Consider the following 24,441-nt stretch of genomic DNA (forward strand, 5'->3'; position numbering starts at 1 on the left):
GCCGAGTATACGTGTGGAGACAGCCAAAAGAAGTATTTGACCTAGACTGCCTTCTTTCAACTGTTAAACATGGAGGAGGATCTGTGATGATCTGTGGGGCTATATCTTGGAAATCCGCCGGCCCAATGGTTTCCCTTGATGGCAGAATTAATAGTCAAGACTATTTAAGCATTTTATCTGATCAAATTCATCCCATGGCATGCACCGCTCTCTCACTCAATAATAATAATTGGCACGGCCAGAATAACCAGGAGAGTATCAGATAGCCGAAAAGAATGGATAGCATGGCACCATAGGCTGCAAATAGCAAGCCTGCAACGCATGCAAGACCCCAGGAACTCTAACAAAACCTGTGATAAATAGAAATAACAATACTACTACTAATAATAATAATTCGTGAAAATTATTAAATAAGGTAATGTCAGTAATGACTGGTACAACACTAGACTGAGGGTGACAAAGCGTAACGTTGTTCCAGTATAGTAGTAGTAGTAGCAGCAGCAGCAGCAGTAGTAGTAGTAGCAGTAGCAGCAGTAGCAATCTTCTGATTCTAAATTAACCATTCTCCGATCAGAGTTAATTCATTAAGGATTTTGAGCTGATCCGATTATCTTCTATAAATATCTCAGATTGATATAAGACCGACCGTCTTCACTAGGGGCCAAAGAGGGGAGGGGAGAGTATGGAAATAGCTTCCCTGGACAATCTCCAACCGCCATCCTCACACTCCGGCCACCTCCTATATGTGTGTGTGTGTGTGTGTGTGTGTGTGTGTGTGTGTGTGACCAGTCACAGCGAATTACAGTGTTAATAACCACGTCACGCTAGCTCAGCTGACTAAATCACATAAAATAATTTGGTTTATGATGGCGGAATGGCGTGATGTGAGTGGGCGGTGCAGTCTGGGAAGCAGTGGAGAGGTGTATGTTGAGGGGAGTGGGGAAGGGTGTGGTGGTGTTGATTGACGTCAAATATGATCGAGTGGACCTATGAACGTAAGCGATGGCCATCCTGCCATTCATTTCAGACATTGTCGCTCATATATCACTCTCTCTCTCCCACGATATATATGTGTATATATGTATATATATATTCATAATAATGGTAAGACAACAAAAAAATAAAAGAGACCTCGATATTATGTAAATAGAGGAATTTATCTGTAAATATAATATGTGACAGTTATTCGGTTGCCATAATAAGACTGCGAGTTTCAGATGTCGGGGCGGAAACCTGCTCCGGCAACTCGTCAGTTATCGAGGCAACCAAAATCTTATAAAGGCAACCGAATAATTGTCACATATATTACAGATTATATATATATATATATATATATATATATATATATATATACATACACACATATATATATATGCATATATATATATATATATATATATATATATATATATATATATATATATATATATACACACATATATGTATTTGCATATATATATATATATATATATATATATATATATATATATATATATATATATATATATATATATATATATATATATATATATATATATATACATATATGCATATATATATACATTTTCAGCCGTCCCTTCCTGTGTTACTAGAGCCATATGTGATAGTACAGAGTCTAACTGAAACATATATGGCCTTCCATTGCATACACTACCTGTCCAGGGCTTAACAATTATTTCCAGGACCTCAATGTAGATGGCAAAGTTAACTCTAAGGCCTTGCAGAAAGAAGTAAGGAGGCATCACATGTCCTTCATTGCTGACAAACCCTAAGACCATGACAGTTACAGGAAATTTTGTATGCATAACACTTGGAACTAGAGAAGGGTCTTCACTTTTTGATCTTGGTCAAAGTTTTTCTCGTTTGAGAAAAAACAAATCAAATCTTCTTGGGATGCGTTTTTAGCCTACCGTTTAAATAGTATGCACTGTATGTCATTTTTTTCTTATTGTCCTCATTGACTTAGGCCCCCGTGGCCAATAAAAGAACTCATGATCATCGTCGTCATCGTCATCATCATCATCATCATCATCACCACCACCACCACCACCACCACCACCATTATCGTCATCATCGTCAATGCTGTGATAATATTTTCGCCGTTCAATATATGGTGTCGAAAATTAATAGCATCACTAATGAGTAAAGATTGCAAGAAAAATAAATTAAATATCGATGACGACGACGACGAGGACGACGACGTCGACAATGACAACGATGATGATGACGATGATTATTATGGTGATGATGATGATGATGATATTTGCGATTGGTGATTGTGATGCCAATGATGGTCGACGATGACAAAGACGGTGACGTCGACAATGACGATGATGATGATGATGATGATGATAAAAGTGTCGTTGCTGTTGCTGTTCATAATGGTGACAATGACAACGATGACGACTATGACGATAATGATGATGGCGATGATGGTGGCAATGATAATAATAATAATAATAATGACCATAATAATATTAGTATTATCAAGGAAAATGAAATAATATTGCTGTTGTTGCCGCTGTTGGCGATGATAATGACGATGATGATGATGATGGTGATGATGATGATGATGATGACGATGATGATAATAATTACTACTACTACTACTACTACTATTACTACTACTACTATTACTACTACTACTACAACTACTACTACTACTACTACTACTACTACTACTACTACTACTACTACTACTACTTCTTGAGAGTTCATTGACTCAGAGCTCCAGCAATGAAAAACTAATTATGACATATTGAATTTCCAGGTTCCCCCCTTTTTATGCACGCACGTACGCACACACGAACACGCACACGTACACACACATGATATTAATAATAGTAGTAGTAGTAATAATAATAATAATAATGACAATAATAATGATAATAATAATAATGATAGTAATAATAATAATGATGATGACGATGATGATGATGATAAAATTGAATAAGATACAAATGCCCAAACGAAATATTCATTTAATCAGGAGAGATGTTTTTCGGATTAATGTGAAGGACGATAATTGCGGTTCGTAAAGGTTGCAGGATAAATTTCTCCATCCTCGTAACCCAGTTATCTTCTGCAAACATAATGGCGCTCGTAATTACATTCTTCTCTCACAAGCTATTTCGTTATTCATTTACATGTCTAGTTATTTATTGAGTTGTTTTGTAGTTTTTAGTTATTACTGCTTCATCATCATCGCCGTCGTCATCATCATCATCATCATCATCATCATCATCATCGCCATCGTCATCTTCAACGAGAGAATCGGATTAGAATCGATAATGCTTTCAAATTTTGGTAAAAGGTCAGTAATTTCGGAGGAGGCGTACGTCGATTTCATAGACCACAGTATACAACTGGAACTTATTTCATCGTACTCCGATTGGATAAAATGCAAAGTCGACCCCAGCGGAATTTGAAATCAGAACGTAAAGACGGACGAAATACCGTTAAGCATTTTGTCCGGCGTGCAAAAGATTCTGCCAGCTGGCCGCCTCGGTTACAATCAATTATTAACGATTGATTCTTTTATCGGTTGTAATTTTGTATCGATTAACAGATTCCGCTTGGTCGCATTTTCTTCGAAGCTGAAATCGCAAATTCTCAGTTCTTTGGGGGTCAAAGCCACTCTTGGTGTTCTTTTAGATGTGTTTGTATTTCGACAACTCTCTTTTAATTTTCTCTCAATATCTTTGTTTATATTGATGTATTGAAGGAAGAGACGATGTGTGTTAGACAATCGATTCATTAAAAAAAAAATGCAGACACAAATTCATCCTCAGAAAATAAATAAAATCCATGAATATACTAAAAAATTTGAAATTCTATACGAATTGATGGAACAACCAAAAATCATTCCTTAGTTCCTTGTGTGTGTGTGTGTCTGGTTGGAGGATAAAATTAATAAAAATCTCCGAATAGTATCCTCATTTTTTGTTTGTCGTGTATCTTCATCATCAATAAATCGGGACGCGATAAATGAAACCATCTCATAAATTGGTATCGTGTTAAATGAAGCGTATCTTTTCATGGAGCTTAGCTTCATTATCAACTAATTAATAGCAAACAACTCGTTTTGGTCAATTTGACAAAAGCAGAGAATTACGCCGAAAAAAAAAAAAAAAAAAACCCAACAAAAAAACAAAAACAAAAATGAAACCAAGCTAAAATAAAAACAATTTAATCAATCAATCAATCAATAAGCTGATCAACAAATCCTAAGACATCTCAGATAAAACGATTGATACATTGTCTGGTTTGCAATATCAATTTTATTTTCGTATTTTCCAATAATTTCACAGAAGAATCTTTTAACGTTCATTATTTTCGATTGAAGTTTCGAGAACGAAAAATGAAATCAACAATAATTATACAGTATTATATTTATATATACATGTTTGTGACTATCTGAGTGTGCATACGTGTGTACAAATATATATGTGAGTGTGTATGTATGTATGTATACATACATGCATACATATATATGTATATATGTACATATATATCCATATATATATATATATATATATATATATATATATATATATATATATATATATATATATATATATATATATATATATATTAAATGTGTGTATATATATATGTGTGTGTCTAAATATATCCATATATATATATACATATATATGTACATATGTGTATCTAAATGTATAGTATATATATATATATATAGATAGATAATATATATATATATATAAGCATATATGTTTATATGTTTATATACGGATACATACATGCGGACAAATATATGTATATATATATGCATATTCATGCATCTATATTTATACATGCATACATATATATATATATATATATGTGTGTGTGTGTGTATGCACATACATGTATATCTGTACACACACATATATTTACGTATGCTTGTCTGTGTGTATGTATGTATACATGCATGTATGTATGTACATATAAAACATACATCAGTGGCGTTATGTCAATATTCTGAACAAGATGGGCTGAACGTTGAACACAAAAGACTTGAATATATTTTAATACGGAACAGACAAGATGATTTGTGTTCAAATAACAACAAACAATGTTGCTTATAAATAGTGCAGAAAAATGTAAAATAGACAGGAAAATGTTGAAAATGTGTTAAACAAAGTTTGTTAGTAGACATAAATAGATAGTACTCCGTAAATATGTACTCCGGACGCATAGGCATAAATTCATATATATATATATATATATATATATATATATATATATATATATATATATATATATATATATATATATATATATATATATATATATATATGTATATGTATATATATATATATACATATATATGCATATATTTATGTGTACATATACTTTTATGTATTCATATGCATATATATATGTTCATATATATGCACAAATATATACATACATAAGTGCATGTGTATCTATTCAAACAGATACAGACTAATAAATGTGTAAGTACTTGTGTGTATGAAGTCTGTGTGATTATGTGTATATATATATATATATATATATATATATATATATATATATATATATATATATGTATATATATATCTGTGAATAAATATATATAACTATATCTATCAATCTATCTATCTATATATATATAGATATATATATATACATTTATATATACATGCATACAGAGAGAAAGAGAGAGAGTGAGAGAGAAAGACAGGGACGTGATGTTCGGTCAGTGTCACGTGATAAGGGTGTTATTCACCGTTCCAGTTTTAATTACGTATTCAGATGATGAAACTTGAGTTTGTGTTCTGAAAGAAGAAAATCACATTGATTGGTTAGGAAACAAAACAAAGAAAAAATAGAAAGAAAAAGACAAATAAGAAAAAAACAAGAAACATACTTTCAACACGCAAACTCAGTTGGTTGTTAGTTAACGTCCAAGTCTCGCGAGGCTTCTAAGTACAAAGTTCACAAACAGACATTATTTTACATCACAAAACCTACACTGTTATGTCTAGCTGTTGATTCATGCTAAATTTTATACTGGATGGTTTGTTGTTATCTAGTGCGCATGCATATATACATGTATGTGTATATGTTTCTATATGTACTTATAAACAAACTCATAAACACTCACAATTGCATACACACACATATTGACACATATTGATGTTTAAAAATATGTTTAAAAATACTATATATACAAAATATACCGGTTTCGTTTTTTAAAGATATTCATGACTTCTAAAATTAATGAAGTTATTACAAGTTTAGGTCTATGTAACCATCTGCTGTTGGTGATGTTTTGTGAATTTGTGATTTTCTATAAAATCATAACAACATAAAATTATGAAACTATAACATCATTAATTGTAAAATAGTTGATATCTTTTAGAAAAAGAATTAAGATCGGTAGAATACATAGAATACATAAACGCTACATTTTCTATATAAAGTTACATAAATGTAGTCAGTGTCTTTTGATTATTTGGGATTAGCTGAACAGCGGAATATTGCTATAACTGCTTCTAGTCACCTTCAAAACTTCTGGCAGCCTACTTCGGTTGTGGCATTGATAGTCATCAGTAGAAAGCTATTCTCTTTGCTGTTGTCGCTGTCCAGCATCTTTGTCTTATCGTCCGGTTCCAGAAAGAACGTCTTTACCCTGAGCTCTAAACCCTTTCGAAACCTCGCAGACCAACTCTAAATGTGTATAAAGTGAAACCGTCAGAGGTTATCTCGTATAATCGCATCCCGAAAATCAAGGTCTCGCTGATGACATCTATATTTCGTGATCTCAGGCCGTCGAGAACGTGACTTCCCTTCTTCATGTAGACCCCAAGTCACATGCATTTCTAAAATCTACTTTAAGTGTAGCCATGTTGATCGTAAGAAAAGAATTAACGGTAGTTATTACTTACCTTGGTTTTGGAGAAGGGCGAGTAATCCAATCTCCTTGACGAGGGGTAGGTGAGCTTTTTTCCAGAATATTCCTACACCACATGGGAAGTTTTCTCTCATCATCTTTAGCAGAAGTCAGCATTGACGGGGGTTCGCTCGGTGGAGTTTAGGTGACAAGTTCTCCAAAGATTTTCTCTTATTTTTCTATATTCGTGTGTGATGTGACATAAACTTCATCAATTCGTTGTTTCCACTACGGTTGATGAAGGATGACATTTTGACTTTTCGTGTTGTTGTTACTGTTGTTGGCGTAGTTATAGGTTTGGCTGCTATAGTTTTTATGATAGTGATGTTGCTGTTTGCTCGTTAATCGGATCCCCGTTGCCAAGCTAACCGTCAGAGGTTCCAGCTTAGAGCGGTCCCTATTTGCTTTCATTTGCTTTTATCTGCTTTCTCTTCACTCTAACAAAATCCTGTCGTGGGACGCGTAACTATCGTTGTTATTGATTTTATTATTTATTTTCACTTTGTTGTTGTTGTTGCCTACCCCCTCTTTTGTTCCCAGTAGAACCCATGGCAACGGTAGTAACGGTTTTAGTGGTGTTGGCTGTGGATGCGATGTGGTTGTTGTAGTGCAAAAACTGACTGGAAGAGGAAAATTCTACTTCAGTGAAAGGAATGCGATGAGGGGAGAGGTTTTCAGTGGTTTCTTCCACTCACCAACCTCTCTTATTCACCGACTATGAACCGCGGCGCCATATTTATATTTTCAGTTTTTTTTTTAGGTAACTTGTATTTTTTATGAGTCTAGAAACAAAGGAACCAACCGGAACAGGAAGAAGGAAACATAAAAAAAAACAACAACAAAAACAAATCCCTGAAAGGGCAAACTATCGACAATTCTTTACAATTTACGGAGAGAAGCAAAACACGCGACTTGCGTGGACAGAAAATCTTTAATGATAATAATAATAATAATAATAATAATAATAATAATAATAATAATAATAATAATAATAATAATAATAATAAAAGTAATAATAATCTTTCCAGTGTTTGTTAATAACAGTCATTATGTAATAAATCAAGAAAAGATTTTAAAAAAGGGGGAAATATTTTTTTGTAGAATGAGATCACAGATAGAGGTTTTAAAAGGGGGCAGCAGTTTGGGGTTTGATTCCAGGTTGCCATTATTCTTTATTAGCACCAGCTTTGTCTTCACACATACAGGCTAGGAATTCTGCAAATACACACAGTTAACACAGACTGAATTTAGAAGAAATTATAAAGTAAGGACGTATTAGACATTATAAACGTTAATTTAACACGGAAAAGAGATTTCTGAAATAGGACACGAAGCAAGTGACTCTTAGTGAATATTAAACGGAATATCTGCTAAATACATGGCGCAAATAGAGGGCGGGTGGGTGGGAATTTATTGCTCCTATGCACTCGTCAGGCCACACTTGGACAAAGTGGATACCATTTTTAAAAAATAGTGAATTTCCAAGTGAAACGCTTGATATAGAGAACAGTTCCAATGTTGGAACCCCATGTGGAAAGCTTAATTAAGAAGGCAACAACAGGGAAACTGTCAAAGATATTCAAGCTCAGGGAGATAAAAAAAATTGAAAAGGGAAAGGAAATAAAAGACCCTAAAAGAAGCAACCCCGACACCAACTCTCAAAGCAGCAGAGAAGGTAAAAGAACCATTTGAAGGTTCAAGGTCAAAAAATAAAAATAAAAATAAAAAAAAAACAGAAAAAAGAAAAAAAGAAAGAAAACCACTGAAAGAAACAGAAACCCTTCACTACCTAAAACCACCCAAAACACAGAACGGTGCGTGGAGTTGGCATCATCTGTAAATGTTATATAAAAGGTGGCTGCTGGTAAGGAGAGAAAGGGATGAAATGCCGTTTTGCGCATCCAAAGATTAGGCAGACGGTTCCCATGGCAAGCCCCCACCCACCACTTAGCCAACAAGATGGATTAAAACCTTGCTCTATGAGGCTCGTGTCACAAGACCCACTGCAGAGAAGACCACTCAAAAGTGGTCTGCAGATGCAGTGAGAATTGCAACAGTAAATCTGCAACATGTTTTCAGTGCAGCGCATAAGATAGTGCAGCAGGTGAGATGGCTGTAAGCACAACTAAGCCATGCACACCCACGCACAAGACCACCACAAGTAAGAGACCCAGGAGGGCCACTCTTGATGGAAAGCCGACCGTCACAACAGTTATTCGGAGTCCTACTACAAAATAAAACACATACACACACATACACACTCACGCACACACACGCATGTACATATGTGTGTATATATATATATATATATATATATATATATATATATATGTCTGTATATATGTATATATATATTCATATATATATACAAATATATATACATACCTATATATACCTATATATATACATATATGCATGTACATATGCATTATATATGCGTATATATATACGTGTGTAAATGTATATTATATTTAAATTTGTGTGTGTATATATATATATATATATGTGTGTGTGTGTGTGTGTGTGTGTGTGTGTGTGTGTGTGTGCGTGTATGTGTATATATACATATAAGCATCAAGTATAACTCACCTTCAAAATCGATTCGTCCATCACCATCGATGTCCACTTCGGCGATCATTTCGTCAACTGTGCACATGGAAAGAAAAGGAACAGAAGAAAAGAAAAATGTAACATTGTCATGGCATAGATTCAAGTATCGATTGAGCGTATCTGCGTATGTATGCACATGCATATATAGATTTCATATATATATATATATATATATATATATATATATATATATACATCGTTTCTGATGAAGGGATATCTCAGAAACAGCTGTAAGACTATTTCATCATAATTGTCCTGAAAACTCCTCACAGCCTTGGCTTTGTTATCTCGTTTTGTCTATATATACTCATATATACTTATCTTATATAGGCTTATGTAGATGCTTACGAATATGTGAAAGTACGGTTGAGCGTTATTCTGTAGACATAGAAACCTTTGTCACGGATTGGCGGCTTCAATGTGAGAGTGTACACAGAATACAGATGTTGTAGCTATTTGTCCTTACATAAATGTGATTTAGGTGGCCTAGTTAAAGAGTTAAGTAGTAATCTGTTCTATTAGGCAGAGATACTTCTCGTAGTGGCAACATTTCGTAAAATTCTCAGATCTGAAATTTAGATAATTTACAGATTTTTTGCGATTCTGCCAATATAGCAGCCTGATAAGAACAATAACAACATCGACAATACAGATCAATGAATTGCTGTTTTGGTTGTCACAAAGAGTTTATTCATTCGGGCTAGACGTTTTATCTCCGTAAAATTCTTTCCAACGACTGTAAATTGCAGTCATTAAATAAAATAAAAACGCTACAAAGAAATTATTGGTTTGTTTGTATGTCTTTGTGTATCTGTGCATGTCTGCGTAGGGCGTCTCTGTGCATGTGTAGGCGTGTGTGTGTGTGTGTGTGTCTTGTATGTGTGTATAGGAGTGATTCTGTGTCGACTGTTTTCATAACTCTGTCATCTGGCTCTTTTACTCTAGGCTAATTCTATTAGGTCTTCTAATTATTTTTACTGGGAGACAAACATCTCCTTTCCTTCCGCCTCCTCTTCAACCAAAACAAAATTAAATGCAAAAAATAAATAAATACACAAGACATTTTTATCTCATTTTCTCCAACAATTGACCTTCGAACGCTATTTTGACATCTTACTTTCTAATAATAACAACAACAACAACAACAACAACAACAACAACAACAACAACAACAACAACAACAATAATAATAATGAATTCTTTCATTTACCACCAGAACTAAGTATTGTTCTAGAGAATGTTTAAGAAAACATAAAAAAGTTATAAGTTTGTTTTAAAATTTGAAATTACATAGACAGTATTTTACGTAGGATATGGGCAGTTCCTATTCGGAGCTTTCAATCTTCAGTCGAGAAGCAGATCGTCTTTGCAGTATCGGCCGGTTATATATATATATATATATATATATATATATATATATATATATATATATATATATATATAGAGAGAGAGAGAGAGAGAGAGAGAGATAGATAAATAGATAGATAGATAGATAGATAGATAGATAGATAGATAGATAGATAGATAGATATAGGTAGATAGATAGACAGACAAGTAGACAGAGAGACAGTTATGAATATTTCGTGACTTACTTTCTTCTTCTGTTAAGTCTTCCCCCAAACACTGTATCACAACCCGTAAGTCTGATGCACAGATGTATCCGGTACCACTTTTATCAAACATCTAGAAGAGGAAGAGAACATGGATAGAACTACAGTAAAATGGTAACAGAAAAGCTAAAGGGCATCTGTGGAACCATATTAGTTAATCGTAGACACGGAGTAGGAAGCATGAGAATTAGTGGACATCGGATCGGACCGGCCTTGACCAGAAGAGAGAAGTGGAGTGAAGAACGCACCTTAAACGCTTGTCGTAGTTCTTCGTCGTCATCTCCTTCCTTGTTTTCTGTGATTCCACCCATATTCTCCATGAACTGAATAAATTCTTCAAACGAGAACCTGCCATCACCTGAAATGTTACCAACACAGAGAATCTAAGGAACGGTTCATTTTTGTTGCTGTTGCTGTTTTTGTTGTTGTATAAATTAAGAAGAATCGAAGTTGGAAGAAGGGACAGAGCCCATGTCGTGTATTTTATTTCATTTTATTTTATTATTTGACATCACAACTTGTGAATAATAGCGTCGTTGAATAAAATTTGGCAACGAATAAATCACTAGGTACATTTCTTATTTCCAACGGTGAGAGTAAAAAGGGAGTGGCTGTAACACAGTGCAGAGTAACATTGTAAGTTCGCTCGAAGAATAGTGCTTTTTCACAGATGTGTACCTCTTTCGACAATACACATTATCCAAAAATGTATATACATGCAGACATGCATATATACATACATATATACATTCATTCATACATATATACATCCAGACACACACACACACATATATATAGATATGATACCATACTTCCCTATCTATATGAGCATACATATATTCACTGATACTTATATATATATATATATATATATATATATATATATATATATAGAATTAAAGTTAGATTATAATTATTGTATTCATTTCAAATTTCTTGATGCTTCTCAGCGTGCCAAAAGTATACTTCCAATGTTATCCGTCACATGACGTGTAACAGTCTGGAGTAAAATACTCTCTTAAAACTTCTGTTATTCTCCATTTTAGATTTACTTTTCACTATCGTGAAATTTGCCTCGTTTCCCCCTTGTATTCTACGCTAAAATATTAAGGAACCGTGGCTAATGAGACGTAAAACCGTTTTTGAAAGAATCAAAAGAGTCACGTATTAGTTTTACAAACTAAATCAGAGTTCCTAGGAATTCGTTCCATTGTGGCTATTTATTGGCCAGTTTTGATTGTAGTTAGAGAATTAGGTACCAATTAAATACCATTAGTAATTATTTTATGGTATAACTGTTTCGAAGTTAAGCATTGATGCGAAAAAATTGATAGGGAAATTATCAATCCCCAAAGACACTTCAGCAACTTCTAATATATTCTCATGTGTGTCTGCTGCAGACATTTTCGCCACAGACCAAAGTAAGCATCAAAACAAATAACTAGCAAATTCCAAGCAAAAAAAAAAAGAAACAAAGAAACAAAAGGAAAACCAAAATGTTTGATAAATGGTTTTCTAGAATTGTGTAAGTTTGTATGTATGTACAAATGTATGTACAAAGACATATATGTGTACGTATGTGTGTATATATGTACGTGTGTATGTACGTGTGTGTGTATGTATGCATGTATGTACGTACGTTCTTATGTACGAACCTACGTACGTCCGTACGTACGTATGTATGTATGTATGTATGTATGTATGTACGTGTGTATGTACGTGTGTATGTATGTGTGCATGTATGTACGTACGTTCTTACGTATGAACGTACGTACGTATGTATGTATTATGCATGCATTCATGTATGTATTTATTTACTATGTATGTATGTATGTATGTATGTATGTATGTATGTATGTATACTGGTTGTGAGAATATCCGTGTAAGTGGTGTCTGAACCGGCTAATTTTGTACAGGCATCGAGTCGTATTAGTTTTAATAATGAAATCAAACCAAAAAGTTGATATTTTGAAACCTTTTAATACGCATGTTTCAGGTCTGTATAATATATAATAAGAAATGTATGTATTACGTAAACTTTCCTCATGCAAAACATTTAAGAATATTTTGAAATGTTTCAATTCAGTAAGTCTTACGCAATGAATGCATTTCCTAATATAAAATTACTCAGACCTGAGACATATTAAAAAATTCAAAATGTCACTGTTTGGTTTGACTTCATTATTGCAACTTATGTTTCTTACTACTCTGTAGTTTCACTTCGGAATTCGCTGGATGATTAGGTAAGTTATTCACAGGAAGATAAGCTAAGATGCAGAACCCAAGAAGTGTCTGCTTCTTCAGACACGTCAAACCGGGCAATGAAGCACACATCATTCTTATGGAAGGAAGAATTACGGGAAAATTATGTGAAATGGTTCCTGATTAAAGCACAAGTTGATGCTATTGGTCCCAGTATTTGACTGGTATTATATTTTTGATGCCTGGAAGACTAAAGGTAACTTTAAGCGCGTCGGAATTTGACCTCAGAACATGGAAAGCAGGAAGAAGTACTAAGCATTTCGCGCATGATATGGATACGGTGTGTGTGTGTGTGTATGTGTGTGTGTTTGTGTGTGTGTGTGTGTGTGTGTGTGTGTGTGTGTGTGTGTGTGTGTATTTATAAATATTTTTATATTATATACATACATATACATAATATTAGTTTCAAATTTCGGCCCACGGCCAGCAATTTCGGGGATGGGTGAAAATCGATTATATCAACCCCCAGTGCTCAACTGGTATTTAGTTTATCAATCCGAAAGGATGAAACGCAAAACCGACCCCGGCGGTATTCGAACTCAACATAAAATTTTAAGAAACAACGCTAAGCATTTTGTCCAGTGCAGTAACGATTCTGCCAGCTCGCTGCTTTGTACATACATACATACATACATGCATACATACATACATACATGCATGCATACATACATACATACATGCATACATAATATTATCATATATGCGTCGATTGCCAGAGGTGATGTGCTTCACAGACGCTTCCAAATGTTCAATATTTTACGCCATAACGAAATCATTTACCATGCATTGTCGTAGAGATCTGGATTTTCTCTTTTTCTTTTTTGATTTGGTATTTTCAGCTGTGCTTTACAATAATTTAATATCATATACACAATTCAGTGATAAAACTTAGCAATGCTATTTATTAAGTCTAACAACCGCTTTTTATTTCGTTAAGTTTCTATACAAAGTGTCCGTACAAAACTCAAAGCTTCGTTTTCGTGTTAATGCAAATATTATGATATAAATATGAACCAAACGTTATTTAGTAATGAACGGTGGCGGAAAAATGGAAAACGAAACGATAATTCCGAGCGTTTACATTAATGCAATATCACGTGTGTACACAAGATAAATAATACCGTTTAAATGATGGGTGTTGCATAAATGTATTGATCAAATAGGCTGTGTGGGTTTCGGGTTTAGACTTATTGCGCAATACCTTCGGCAGATATCTTCTTCTATATCCTATGTCCTGTGAGTTGATTTCGTAGATGGAAACTGTCTAGAAGCCCATTGTATATATATACATGTATATATAAGTATATTCCACTTTTTACATCAACCGTCTTTTTGTTTTTTCTCCTGGTTTCTCATGTACCAGAGTACTGATTTTCAAATAGAGCAAACGATGTGATCAGAACCCGAAGATTGCTTTGAGACACAAGATACATAATAAAAACCTATCTGACTACGTGTCTTAATAGCAAGAAACTATAAGTAGCTCTAATCTTAATACAGTGTGCATTAAATGATATTTATCTTTGACTTGATGAAATACGTTTTTGTTGATTTTCCCATAACGAACAGTAAACTATATATATATATATATATATATATATATATATATATATATATATATATATATATATATATAAACCATTTCTATTTTCTCTCCTTGTTTATTTCTGTGTTCCTTTTTGCCTAAGAGCGTAGGCTCGAAACGTAAAAGACTTTCTCACTTTCCCAGCGTGAAACTAATACATCTGTTTGTTGTTTACACACCCGTCTTCGTCTTTTGTCTTTCTTTTTTTACAAATTCTCACTATATATATATATATGTACATTTAAATTTAGGAGGAGTCTGCTTCACTTTGATAAGTGTTTTGGCACAAAATGATGCCTTTGAGTCATTGATTTAATTTCACAGCATTGTGTGTGTGTGTATAGTGTGTATCTGTCTGTGTGTAAGTAATCCATATATATATATATATATATATATATATATATATATATATATATATGTGTGTGTGTGTGTGTGTGTGTGTGTGTGTGTGTATACGTATATTTATGCATACATAAATGCACATATACGCAAACATCAGCGGCGTCAGAAGGGTTCCCAGCGCCTGAGGGAAAAGACACTTTTGGCGCCACAACCCTAATCAACATGCATGACATAGCAGAGGATTTTTAGGGGGTGGGGGTGGGTGGATTGCTTCACACTTGCTTGCCGTTGCCTCCATGACTAAGATGTTTGTTTCACAACCACGTGATCACTTGTTCGTTCTGCACAACGCATCACATTCAGCACCTTGTTCTTTATAGTACCGTATAATCTTGCACACACACACACACACACACACACACACACACACACACACACACACACACATACATACCGCCCAAACCGCCCTCCACCACCACTAAGGCCACCGCCACCACCACCACCACCACCACCACCGCCGCCGCCACATCACTTCATGGTTTCCCTTTCTTTCTCGTCTATCCGCTCTCATTTTCCTTGGCTTCGCCATCATCTCATTCCAATTTCATCCGACTCCCCCGCTTCCCATTCTCTTTTTCTCTTTTCCTGCATCCTCTTCGTTTGAAGAAGACAGGCGTGTGTGATGCAGGGAAGATTTGGTTGCTATTTCTTACTGATCGAGCAACCACTTCCTCGTATTAAAGGACTTGCTTGTGTGTGCAGACAACAAAATGCCTTCCTGTCTTCCAGCGACATCGTTCGTTTGCTAATGAGATATTTGAACCCGTGCCTCGCCCATCAAATTATATTCGGGTTGTTTGTAATTGTCAGTGACAAACTGGTTGAATAGGAGAGTTACGAGTGGCCGCACCCTCTCAGCGAGCAGGAGAGCGAGGAACTCATTAATAATGGAAATAATGGTAAATGGAGACCAGCTGGCATCATCTCTCACTCGTAAAGGCTTCGCTGATATGTTTGATGGCCTGGCCGTTTCAAAAGGAGCGTCATGATGACGATCGAGGCCATGGTGGCGACGACGACGATAATGATGATGATAATGATGATGGTTGGTGGTGATGATGAGGATGAGGAGGAGGAAAAGGAAAAAATAAGACAGAAGAAAAGGGAAATTGAGTGAAGAAAAAGAAGAAGAAGAAGGAGTAGTAGTTGGAGAAGGAGAGAAAGAAGAAGGAAATAAAAAAAGAAAGAAGACAATGACAAAGACGACGACTAAGACGATGATGGTGATGATAATTATGATGATGATGGTGTTGATGATGATGATGATGATGATGATGATGATGATGATGATGATGATGATGATGATGATGATGACAGCTGGTTGTTCTGTCTAATCTATCCCTCTGTTTTCTACAAGGGAGCGAAGCACTTTTCCTGAACCTTAGCCTCACCTTTCACCAGATCGATCAGCCTCGCACATCCCCTTTCAGTAGTCGGGCAGCAGGGTAAAAGTCTGGTCGCTTTACTTCGTAGTTGTAGCACTCAAAAATTCATAACAATAATCCATGTTAAGGGCCTTTTCTTAATGTCCGATAGATTTCTCATATTTATCTGTACCGGCAGAATCGTTTGCACGCCGGGTAAAATGCTTAGCGGCATTTCGTCCGGCTTTACGTTCTGAGTTCAAATTCTGCCGAGGTCCACTTTGCCTTTCATCCTTTCGGGGGTCGATAAATTAAGTACCAGCTGTGTACTGAGGTCGATCTAATCGACTGACCCCCCTCCCACCAAATTTTAGGCCTTGCGCCTATAGTAGAAAGGATCATCATCATCATCATCATCATCATCATGAACATCATTATTTTTGTTGTTGCTATTTTTTTTCATAAAATTCTACGTGAACACTTGAGCTAATTGTTGACATCATAATCCTATGTCAAGCGTTGATCCTCCTCGGTCTGTCTCTAAATGCTGACTTTTAAGACAATTACATTTTTCCCTAATGAGTAAATCGTCTTCTAAACGCCGTATTATTTCGATTTCTTCCAATTTCACTCATTTTATTTTTCTTGAAATTTCTTTTCTTTTCTTTTTTTTTGCCTTATTTCTATTTTGTTTTTGTTCGAGGGATTATTTCGATCAAATAAAAGTGATTTAAGACGTAATCCTTTAATTCACGAACCATATCTAATGTCTCCAGTCAAGCGATGCTAATGCAATCATCTCTATTGTTCAGTCATTACTAACACGACCGGAAGTTTTATTTCTAGACTATGTAATGTCGGCTGCTGTTCTTTCTCTCACCAATTCGTGCCTGATACTGGGTAATTCTCCTAAGGAGACATTTTTAATCAATGTTTAAACTTCGATCGTGATTCCGAGTTAATCTGAACGAATCTATAATTAAATTGTATTTAAATTTGCGTGGAGGAACACATGACGAGATTCATATATATATGTATGTATGTATATATATATATATATATATATATATATATATATAGACATACACACAAATTATATATATATATATATATATATATATATATATATATATATATATATATATATATATATATATACATACATACATACATACATACATATATGTATATATATACATATTTAGACAAATATATACACCTACAGAAAGTTTGTCTCTTAGGGACAGCAAGGATAATCAGGAGGGTTCTAAGCACTTGAAAAACTGCTGAAAACATGTGGAATACCTAAAGTTACAGGTAGTAATCCGCAATTCACTTGAATCCTACCAGGAATAAGACCGAACCAGAGCCAAACCAACATAATAATAATAATAATAATAATAATAATAATAATAATAATAATTATTATTATTATTATATAAATTCCTTCTACTATAAGCACAAGGCCTGAAATCTTGGTGAAAAGGGGTTAGTCGACTACATCAACCTCAGTGTGCAACTGGTACTTCTTTTCTCGATCTTGAAGGAATGAAAAGGGTAGGTCAATTTCATACATAACCCCCCCCCCCCCATACTACTTCACTGGTACTTTATTCTATCGACCTCGAAGTGATGAATAGCAATCTTGATCGCGACGAGAATGCATAGAACCGGAAGAAATGCCAGATAACAATCAACCCGACGCTCTACCGATTCTGTCAGCTCAACCAGTTATAAAATTCGGTTCATGGTTTGTTCCGACCTCGGCGGAATTTGAACTCAGAACGTAAACACGGACGAAATGCTGCTGAGCATTTTGTCCGGTGTGCAAACGATTCTGCCAGCTCATCACGTAGTAGTAGTAGTAGTAGTAGTAGTAGTAGGTGGTGGTGGAGGAGGAGGAGGAGGAGGAGGAGGAGGAGGAGGAGGAGGAGGAGGAGGAGGAGCAGTTGTAGTAGTAATTTTAATGATACCGTTAATAACATGATTGGAGCGATCAGATATTGTGTAGTTAGTGATAATGTGGAAGGATAAAACCTGTTGAAAAGATTATTTCGTAATGAAAGAAACTTGGTGCTACGGAGCCGTGGCTTATATCGATTTTTGGATTATAGCAAAGTGTTTGCTGTAATCGATTTCGCAGGAAAATAGATTGGATTGGGAGGTTGGTATGACGTGTAAGGAGTGAGAGATTTAATAACTTAGGTAAATAGATAGATAGATAGATAGATAGATAGATAGATAGATAGATAGATAGATAGATAGATAGATGAATAGATAGATAAATGTAAAGAGAAGTGGGGCTTAAAGAAAGAAGGAAAGGAAAGAAATTAGGGGCTAGGGAAAAGAAAAGACCCCGAACGAATTAGCGGTTGCATAGCAACATATTACATTTTTTTGTTTATATGTACCAAATTCCCTTGATGGATACCGTTGGTTTTAGATAAATGAGAAGCGTGTGAGTGCTTTTCATACATGCATGCATACATACATACATACATACATACATACATACATGCACGCATGCATACATACATACATACATACATACATACATACATACATACATATATACATACATACATACATATATACATACATACATACATACATGCATATATACGTACATGCCTACTCTAATATCGAACAGTGAGAATGGGTGCTCAACACCGCATTGAACGACAAATATTCTTTATTTGTGGGACAACCAGGTTACCAATGGTTTCATGTAGAAGAGAATCTCTTAATTATCGAGTATGCCACATTTTTTCCCTCTTGGATAACAATATATATCTATATCTATATGTGTGTGTCTCTGCAAGCAAGCGCGTGTGTGTGTGTGTGTACATGTATATATATAATGTATTTAGGTATATATATATATATATATATATATATATATAGAGAGAGAGAGAGAGAGAGAGAGAGAGAGTGAGAGAGAGGGGGGCATATATACATGCACACGCACACACATATTAAACTCTGGGTGTCCGTTGGGTAGTGTGAGTTGTGTGCTGATGTCCAGTAGGTCTGGCTTTATCAAAGCCATATCGGCGGTCCACAGGCGAGAAAAGAGATTCATGGTTCGAGAAGGTTCATGTGGCTGCTGCTGCTGTTTTTGTTGTTGTTAATGGTTGCATCGATTAATTCTGAAATCCTGGCAGCAAATACGTTAAGATAACGTTTGGCAGAATCAAAGAGGTGACCGTTTCTCGGGAATGCATCAGGGAATTTTGTTGGTTGTGTCCTGGTCATTTTTTATATTCATCTCAAATTTTTGCACAAGGCCAGTAATTTCAAGGAAGGATATAAGTCGATTACATTGACCCCAGCATTCAGCTGGTACTTGTTTTATCGACCCCGAAAGGAGGAAATGCAAAGTGGGCCACGGCAGAGTGTGAAGTCAGAACGTAAAGACGGACGAAATGCTGCTAAGCATATTATTCGGCGTGTTAAGAATTCTGCCAGCTCGCCGCCTCTTTTATAAAATTTCAGTGTTGAAGACCATTAAGCGAGATGTGATCTCACCATTTTTGATTCTTTATTGGAACAATCGAATCTGTTCTTAGAAGCACATCCTCGCGCCTTATGGGACCGCATCTCTTGATGGAGTTGTGAAAAGCTAAACAGAATCTGATTTCGTGATAGACATGTGGATTGACTTTACAAATCTGTTTTGCTTGTAGAATGACGAACTCTATAAACAGGCTTGGATTAAAAGAATGTAATGTTTAAGTCTGTTTTATCGACCATTCAATATCTTATGTGCTTTATATGCAGCCTTGGTTGCAACCGGCCACGTGGCCTAATGGATAAGGCGTCTGACTTCGAATCAGAAGATTGCGAGTTCGAGTCTCGTCGTGGTCTTCTAATCTTTTGCTGGCGGAGCACCAGCACGGCCACAGCTATTGGCTGGAACGCATAAAAGAATATACTTTCATTCACCTGTGTCTTTCCCTCTCGTTCTCTTGCCGCTAAACATCTTTGTCCGAAGTGCAAACGATTCTACCAGATCGATATCTTAATAGTAATAATTCTTTTTTCTCTAGGCATAAGGACGGAAATGTTTTAGGGAAATGAGATCTAATCGATTGCAACTAACCCACTGCACAGCTGGTATTTATTTTATCGATGCCGATTGGATGAATGGCAAAGTCGACCTCGGCGGAATTTGAACTGTAAAACCTTAGTGTGAACCAGTATCCAACAATCTGACGAGGTAACGAAGTAGTTTTATGTTCTCATCCCACCTGTTACATATATTAGCCAAATCCCACCAAAATCTCCACTGTACCGCCACGTAAGTAAATGACATAGTACATGGTGTAATAGCCAAACATCTCTAAATATTTAGTGATAGTCGTGGATGGAAGTCTTCGATTATAGTTCTGTCCGATCGAGCTTGACCTGAAGCAAAACATTTACAGCAAAAAAACCAAAGATCGCTTGGGAACAATTGAATAATTATTGTCGAAGAGTCATTTCTGCGTCCATAAACTAAAAGTCCATTGGGACATGCAAACTCCTGCGTTAGTCTCACTGATGAAGGGTCGGAAGAGCTTTTTACATAATGGTGATTTATGAAAAGAACAACAACAACTAGAGATATTCAACTTCCAGTTCTTGCAGAGAAAACTTGTGAACTTTTTTGTTTGTTTGTTTTGGACTCAATGGCGATGCTAATAGTTAGAAACGCCATTTTAGAAATTCATGTTTAAGAGAAAGGGGTTTAAATGAACTCTCTAGTGTCATAAGACAACGTTTTTATAGCTTTGTAGAATATTGTTGGAAAATGAATCATTAGGCTTGCTTTCTGTGTTACGCCGTATTTACTGTTAGTTTCACCCTTTAATTATCAATTCGTCGAAAGAAAAAGATCTAATTACTCATTAGTCATCGTCATTTTAGATCTCCGCAAACTGTTGCGATGAATATCATTGATGTTCAGTTTTAACTTCCGGTACCTAATGTCTGGAGGGATTATGGGAAAATGGTAACAACAACAACAACAACATAGAAGTGATGAGTTTAAAATCAAGAATTTTGAGACGAATAAACCGAATTATGAAATACGCAAACGTCCCACGCAAACGGCTCAAACAGCTGACCGAGGACCACTGTCGCCACGAATCTAACACAATTGTTTCCAGGAATGTTGGGCAAGTCGCATGTGGCCATATCGACAGCTTACCGTAAACTCCGAGCAGTATGTTTCTCCCAGTATGTAATTATTACTGTTGTGACCCGCAAACGGCCAAAACAGTTTCCCTTAATGCCCAGTGTTCTGTTAAATGTTCGCAGATATTGTTTAGTTACTTCTACACACAGCCTAAGAAACATTTTCATTTATCAACTCAACCAGTCACGATCAAGGATCAACCAACCAACAAACACCCAAGCGACATGTTTATCAAGAATGTAGTATCTAGGGCTTTTTGCTGCACCCTGTACACCTAAATGTTCTGAACGTGTACAGTCTGTTTCTATTGTCAAACATCAAGTAGCCTTCTTTGAATTTTAAAAACTAATCTTCTTCGCGATATAAGAAAGAACAATATTCCACGAGTTACATTTAAACATCCATTCGCTAACAATTACATTCTTTGCAAAACTTGTTTTAAAATCTTCTTTACATCGAGTAAACAATATATGCTTATATTTCTTTGTTCGTTTCCTTATGTATCTTGTCCAAAACTCTTGTGTTCTTTATTGTGCAGGTTATCGATCACAAACAAACCTCGATCGCCACCAAAATATGATGCGAGTACAGCCAGTAGGAACAATATTGTCATAGGCGCCTAAATTGCCATGATTTTCAATCGGCTGCTGATGAAGGGGATAGAATTCCATTGTCCGTCTGCGTTTGTCGTGTATTCGTTTCTCCGGGAAATTTTCTTATTATCATTCTGTGATAATTTTCTATACCTGCCTATATGCATATATACATGTGTGCGTGTGCGCGCGTGTGTATGCGTGTGAAAAATATGTATGTATGTATGTACATACACACACACATATCTATGTATATGTATGTATATGTGTGTATGTATATATATGTGTGTGTGTGTGTATACAGATGCGTGTAAAACATATATATGTATGTACGTATACACACAAACACACACACATATATGTATGTATATGTGTGTATGTACGTATATATATATTTGTATGTATGCTTCAGTATTGTTTGATTTTTTTTTTCATCTTTCCTGTTTCTCTATAAGAAAATAGATTTTGATCGGGAAACTAATCACGAAGACAACCACTTCTTATAAAGCGTCACGTTTGGTGTGAGAACAATTCTTCTCTCCTTTGTTTTGCAACTGTGACATCTATTACCATCCTGTTTTTGTTTTGCTTTTTTTTTTCTATATTATTCCACCATTCTTTCCGTCTATGCTTGTCTGTCTGTATGTCGGTTTTGATGTCTCTTTGTATCCCCTGAAACCTTTCATACACCAAATCAATGTTCAACATAATCGAACGTGACAAATAAAACATCATTTCTAAATTAATTACTTTTACGAACAAAATGGCGCAGTGACGTTCAACTGAGAAACCGTTTCATTCTTTTTAGATAGCGCCGTTGTTGATGCCATTGTTGCTGTCCTTATGGTTGTCGTTGCTGTTGTTGTTGCTGCTGTTGTTGTTGCTGCTGTTGTTGTTGCTGCTGTTGTTGTTGCTGCTGTTGTTTATTGGGTGATGAACTGGCAGATTTGTTACAGTGTCAAGCAAAATGCCTTACAGTATTATTCCAGCTCTTTATTTTCTGTGTTCAAATCCTACCGAGGTCAACGGTACCGTTTACTCTTCTGGTGTCGATAACATAAAGCGCAAGTCATGTACTAACGTTGGCTTAATCCATTAACTTCATCCCCATATATTCCTGGTCTTGTGGCAATGCTAGAAATCCACCAGAAGGATGGATTACCAGAATCTTTAGATTGTCGGACAAAATGTTTTGCAGAATTTATTTTGGTTTTTAACGGCCTGAGTTCAAATTCCACTGCCCCTTATTTATTGCCTCTTAATCTCCATGGATTGATAATCCGATGTACCGTTCATATGCAGTTAAATTTGTTATGTACCATTCTCGGGGCGGTTAGATATGCACCGGCGAACGAGAACAGGACGGTCAAAAGTTGCTTTGGTCAGATGGTTGTACAAGACCAATCCAACCACTGATGAGTATGGAAAAGCAGACTTATTGCCCGGTCCTCCCTCTACTCTCCAAATCCTGCAACTCAAAAAAGCTCGCAGACTTCAATAAAGATGTAAATAACCATTTTGAAAAATCAAGAGGAAAGAAAAGACTAATGGTGACTTAACCCCTTATTTTACCGACCTCGAAAAGATGAAGGGCAAAGTCGACCTCGGCGGAATTTGAACTCAGACCATAGCGACAGGCGAAATACCTATTTCGTTATTGCCCACAAGGGGCTAAACATAGAGGGAACAAACAAGGACAGACGAACGGATTAAGTCGATTACATCGACCCCAGTGCGTAACTGGTACTTAATTTATCGACTCCGAAAGGATGAAAGGCAAAGTCGACCTCGGCGGAATTTGAACACAGAACGTAACGGCAGACGAAATACCGCTAAGCATTTCGTCCAGCGCGCTAACGATTCTGCCACCTCGCCGCCATACATGCATTATTATATTATGAAGGTAAAGTTGGTGGTGGTGGTGGCGATGGTGGT

At 35.7% G+C, this 24,441-nt stretch overlaps 1 protein-coding gene and 1 non-coding gene across 6 annotated transcripts in view; one reads left to right on the forward strand and one right to left on the reverse strand.

Annotated features, from left to right (window-relative positions):
* Positions 1-4,257: 4,257 nt before the first annotated feature.
* The window catches only part of LOC106870257 (neo-calmodulin), a 78,300-nt gene continuing 58,116 nt past the window's right edge, over positions 4,258-24,441 (reverse strand). For all 5 annotated transcript variants that reach the window (XM_089338532.1, XM_089338534.1, XM_089338535.1 and 2 more), the window contains 5 exons: positions 11,370-11,479; positions 11,104-11,194; positions 9,491-9,547; positions 6,897-8,116; positions 4,258-5,783 (listed from right to left, as the gene is read on the reverse strand). In XM_089338532.1, the coding sequence (XP_089194658.1) occupies positions 8,067-8,116; positions 9,491-9,547; positions 11,104-11,194; positions 11,370-11,479 (308 nt within the window). In that variant the 3' untranslated portion in view covers positions 4,258-5,783; positions 6,897-8,066. The remainder of the gene's footprint in view (positions 5,784-6,896; positions 8,117-9,490; positions 9,548-11,103; positions 11,195-11,369; positions 11,480-24,441) is intronic.
* On the forward strand, positions 20,529-20,601 carry Trnar-ucg (transfer RNA arginine (anticodon UCG)). The gene has a single exon. It is a non-coding gene; the product is annotated as a tRNA-Arg (tRNA).

This window comes from Octopus bimaculoides, chromosome 20, assembly GCF_046866305.1.
Source record: "Octopus bimaculoides isolate indiv1 chromosome 20, ASM4686630v1, whole genome shotgun sequence".
NCBI classification, from domain to species: domain Eukaryota; kingdom Metazoa; phylum Mollusca; class Cephalopoda; order Octopoda; family Octopodidae; genus Octopus; species Octopus bimaculoides.